At 41.4% G+C, this 5,000-nt stretch overlaps 1 protein-coding gene across 1 annotated transcript in view; it reads left to right on the top strand.

Moving 5' to 3' along the window:
* Positions 1 to 199: 199 nt before the first annotated feature.
* Positions 200 to 5,000, top strand: part of LOC125043918 (calcium-activated chloride channel regulator 1-like) — a 204,356-nt gene continuing 199,555 nt past the window's right edge. The window contains exon 1 of the mRNA XM_047640297.1: positions 200 to 766. Within this exon, the coding sequence (XP_047496253.1) occupies positions 542 to 766 (225 nt within the window). The 5' untranslated portion in view covers positions 200 to 541. The remainder of the gene's footprint in view (positions 767 to 5,000) is intronic.

Below are 5,000 nucleotides of genomic sequence, written 5' to 3'. Positions count from 1 at the left end.
CGCACACAGCTTCAACACCTTGTTTTTCACTTCTTATAAATTCCTAATACGTCTGGAACAGAGATGATATTAGTGTGTCGAAAAGCATCAATCTGTTTTGGGTCACAGGAAGACCTTTAGCTCCGCCCACCGCCCTCCCATCGGCCGTGACGTATGGGCGACACACCCGCCTCAGTCGCTCCCTGACCGTGGCCGAGGAAGGTTGCGTCGCTCTCTCACGTGCCGACGTCCACATGCGGTGACTCGCCTCTAGTTTTGTGGATGTTATTGGTGATTTTATTTCGATCTCCCAAAGGAATGTCAGTGTGTGCTGTGCCGTCGTGTGTGTAGAGAGAGGTGATTTTGTGCGTGTGCCTATTGATTTAATACTGTGAATTGAAATCGCAAATAATTGTATACTTGTGTGATTATTTTCGGAAAGACAGAATAGCAGTTGCAAGTAAATCGAACTGCAAGAGAAAAGATAATATATCTCTGACCCCCGGATGCTCGTATAACAAAAACTCCGCTTGAACAACAGTGTTAATCCAAAGTCCTTTTTATGCACCATGTAACTTTGCCTCGCGTCGCACTCCAAACGCCCACCATGAGATCGCGGGCGTCGTTGCTGCTGTGGGCGGCGCTCCTCGGCGTGTCTGTGGGCGGTGTGTCCGGCAAAGGCACCAGGGTTTGGCTGGACGACTCGGGCGCTTACAGGGACCTGGTCGTCGCCGTCCACCCTGCCTTCATCCCTGCCAACTGCACCTCCTTCTTCGCCAATCTCAAGGTAAAGTCGCGTGCGTGGAGGCCTAGGTCTCTTTTGTAGTTTTATTATTCTGTTGACTTTTTCGGGGGGAAGGAGCGGATTTGTTTTGGGGGGATTGGCTGAGGCAGATTTCATTATCGACGGGAGTGTTTGGTTATATTTTATTTTCTTATTTGTGTATCTGTGTGTTTTCACCTACTCACACGTATATTTGTATGTATACATTAATAAAAACACACAAATACACACATTTACACAACCGTACATGTACATGCACAAGCACACACACATGCGCACGCGCAAACACACCCACACACTCACGCACACGCTCACGCACACGAACACGCACACGAACACGCACACGCCCACACACACACACACGCACATACACATACACATATACATACACATACACATACACATACACATACACATACACATACACATACACATACACACACATACACACACACACACACACACACACACACACACACACACACACACACACACACACACACACACACACACACACGACATTAAACATAAATGAATGAGTAAATACAATTCAAATTACGCATTTCCATGTATATACGAGCAAATGAGGAAACACGGGGGCAGAATTTATTAAATTGTCATTGACAAAGGATTATAGGTTTTTGAGACTGAATATCCTGCATTGCAACATTGACAAGTCCTGATTAATTAATGCCATACAAATCGTTAGGTTAAATAGCTTTTAGGGCTCATCACGATACTTTACCGATTTAGATTAAAGATTTAAATTAGGAATAATTGGTTTTAATTGTGCTGAGACTCATGTGTATGCGTTCACATACACGCTCGCATATTTATAAAAATACAAGCACACAAACACAAACGCAAATGCAAACACAAACACACGCAAACACACACGCAAACACACACACACACACACACTCAAACACACACACACACGCAAACACACACACGCAAACACACACACACACGCAAACACTCACACACACACACACGCAAACACTCACACACACACACACACACACACACACACACACACACACACACACACACACACACACACACACACACACACACACACACACACTCACACACACACCCATACGCAAACACACACACACACTCACACACTCACACTCACACTCACACTCACACACCCACACCCATACGCAAACACAGACACACACACCGGGTATATCCAAACAACCAATATCAAATCAATTTCAAAGCCACCGGGGAAGATCGGACGCATAACCTACCATATTTTTTTTTTAACAGCAGGTGTCAGCGGAAGAGCCAGCATGTTTTTTTTTTTTCTTTTATTAACATTTATTTTTTTTCGTTCGAGATTATACTCAGCATCGGATATTACTTTACAAAGTGACGAAAAAAAACGGAGGATCAGAGGAGGAGGATTTCAATTTTTTATTTTTATTGTTGTCATTATTCGTTCATTATAATATCGCTGTCGTTATTATTAGCATTGTTAAAAGTAGAATTGGTTATTATTATTATTAATAGTAGTATTTTTCTTATTACGATTACTATCATCATTATCATTATCATTATTGTTAATTTGATCAATATTATTATTTCTATTATTGTTGTTATTATCATATTTTTTTTTTCATTAACTATTAGTCTTAGTTCTGGAACCAATTTGAAATAACGCCCTAAATGTATATTCTTTAGGCCTATATTGAAAAGATTGCTTTGAATATTATGCCTTGACTATCACACACACACACACACACACACACACTCACACACACACACACACACACACACACACACACACACACACACACACACACACACACACACACACACACGCATCTGGATCTTTCGTTATTATTTTGTCATGTGTGTTTTTATTGTATTGTGATCGATTTTGTTATAATAGCATTTGAGGCTTCATTGCTATTTATGTAATTAGCATCTTGATTATCTTATCACGGGTAGCCTATGCTCTATATAGATAGACAGATATATAGATAATTAAGTAGATACATAAATAGATAGATTGATAAAAAAAAAGACGGGCGGACGGACGGAGATAGAGAGACACATCAAGAATTTCAAAGAAATACTTGCGCAAATCATGAAATGTTTAGTCACGTGTGTGCATTCAAGGAGAAAGTCTTTATAAAACACAAAGAACAAAGGGAGTAACTTGAGAGCGTAACAACAATTCTTTTAAATCTCTCCCGCAAGTATTACGTCACATATAACATAACATATCACGCTGGCCATTAATATCTGCCTCAGCCTACCCTCCTCATTTCAACTGTGAAAAAAATATAAGACCTTTATTGCACTATCATCACAATTATTACAATCACTCTCACTATTACCTCCCTCCTTCCATCCCTCCCTCCTCTCTCGCAAATAAAAAGAGAATGATAAAGACCGATGTTTTTGCATCTCTGTGTCAACTGGAGACTAAAGGCGACCCAGTTCTCAGGCATCAACAATGGGAGATATATCATGTCTAGTTCTACAGGAGCCGGTTTGTCGTTAGTGGAACCTGCTTTAGGTGACTTTTTTGGGTTCCTTGTTAGGTGAATTATTGGGTCTTTTCTGATTTAGGTTTGATTGTTTTGTTTCTCTTGGGTGCCTGTCACTGTTTCGCCCTCTGTCTCTGTCTGTCTTCCTTTCTATTGCTCTTTCTCTTTCTTTCTTTTTCTTTTTTTCTTTGTCTTTGTTTTCTCTCTCTCTCTCTCTCTCTCTCTCTCTCTCTCTCTCTCTCTCTCTCTCTCTCTCTCTCTCTCTCTCTCTCTCTCTCTCTCTCTCTCTCTCCCTCTCTCTCTCTCTCTCTCTCTCTCTCTCTCTCTCTCCCTCTCGCCCTCCTCCTTCTTTCTTTCGTTTTTCCTTACTTTCCTTTCCTGTCCCTTTCTCTTTCTCTCACTCATTCATAGTCTCCTGGCTCCACCAAGCCATCTTTCACTTTTGACATTCATTCGCAATTGGCAACAATTCACATGTCTGAAAATTTGCAACAGCGATCAGTCTGCTTGTTTTAGCGTGTGTGGCGAGACAATAGTGTGTTTGTCATGCAAATTACGCTCTGCATACTTACCCCCTCCGTGTGAGAAAGGACATTTATGTATTTCTTTCGTTCTCTCTTTTCCCTCGTGTATTTCATTTCCACTAAATTATTCCATTCAAGAACAACACGACAAAGGCAAAACAAGCGAAAGCGAACGCAAACCTAGCGATTCGAACACAGCTCAGCCCCCCCCCCCCCCCGAAAAGTTATTTCTCGCAGAAAAGATCTCGACAGCGGCCATTATACATACTCGCCGAAATCAGGGGGAATAAAATCAAATTGGGAAATAATTCATGTCAAAGAGAGAGAGAGAGAGAGATTGCACACATCTGTTTCATCCAAACAAGCGAGAGAGAGAGAGAGAGAGAGAGAGAGAGAGAGAGAGAGAGAGAGAGAGAGAGAGAGAGAGAGAGAGAGAGAGAGAGAGAGAGAGATTGGACACATCTATTTCATCCAAACAAGCGAAAGAGAGAGAGAGAGAGAGAGAGAGAGAGAGAGAGAGAAAGAAAGAAAGAAAGAAAGAAAGAAAGAAAGAAAGAAAGAGAAACAGACAAGAGAGAGAGAGAGGGAGAGAGAAAACAGAAAGATCAACACAGATAAGGTCGATCAGTGCACTACAACTCGCATGAAACCCACCCTTCCGGAGAGATGTCACGGTTCACTTTCAGCCGTACGATTCCCCTCTCCCTCTCCCCCTCCTCCCCCTCCCCCCTACCCCCCTCCGGCAGTTTGCGTCCATGAGGTGACTTCCTAAAGCATATGATACTTTTTTCTCTCTCTCTCGTGTTCACTCAAGCAAAAATGTCCGTTTGCCGAGATATATCTTACGGAGGTGGGCGGGGGAGAGAGAGAGAGAGAGAGAGGGGGGGGGGGGTTGTCACCGCTTTTCGGGCTGTTGCGATGGCTCTGAAGACAAATTACTTGTCTAAATGTTTCTCGTTCTTGTCTGTGTAGTGGATTTTTTTTTTTTTCTTCTTTTTTTTCCTTGGTGCGTCTTTTTTGTGGGAAAGTTTTGATGTGTAAGTGATCCGGTGATTCTTTTTTTTTTTTCTTAGGATTATTTTCATTGTTTTTGTTTTCATTGTCACTGTTGTTGTTATTATCATTATTATCATTGATGTTGGTATTACTATTTTTATTGTTGTTATTATTATTATTTTTGTTTTTGTTTTATTTGTTATTGTTATT

Source organism: Penaeus chinensis, chromosome 34, assembly GCF_019202785.1.
Source record: "Penaeus chinensis breed Huanghai No. 1 chromosome 34, ASM1920278v2, whole genome shotgun sequence".
Lineage (NCBI taxonomy): Eukaryota > Metazoa > Arthropoda > Malacostraca > Decapoda > Penaeidae > Penaeus > Penaeus chinensis.
The sequence above is the reverse complement of the archived record's forward strand: the minus strand, read 5'-3'. Positions and strand labels throughout refer to the sequence as shown.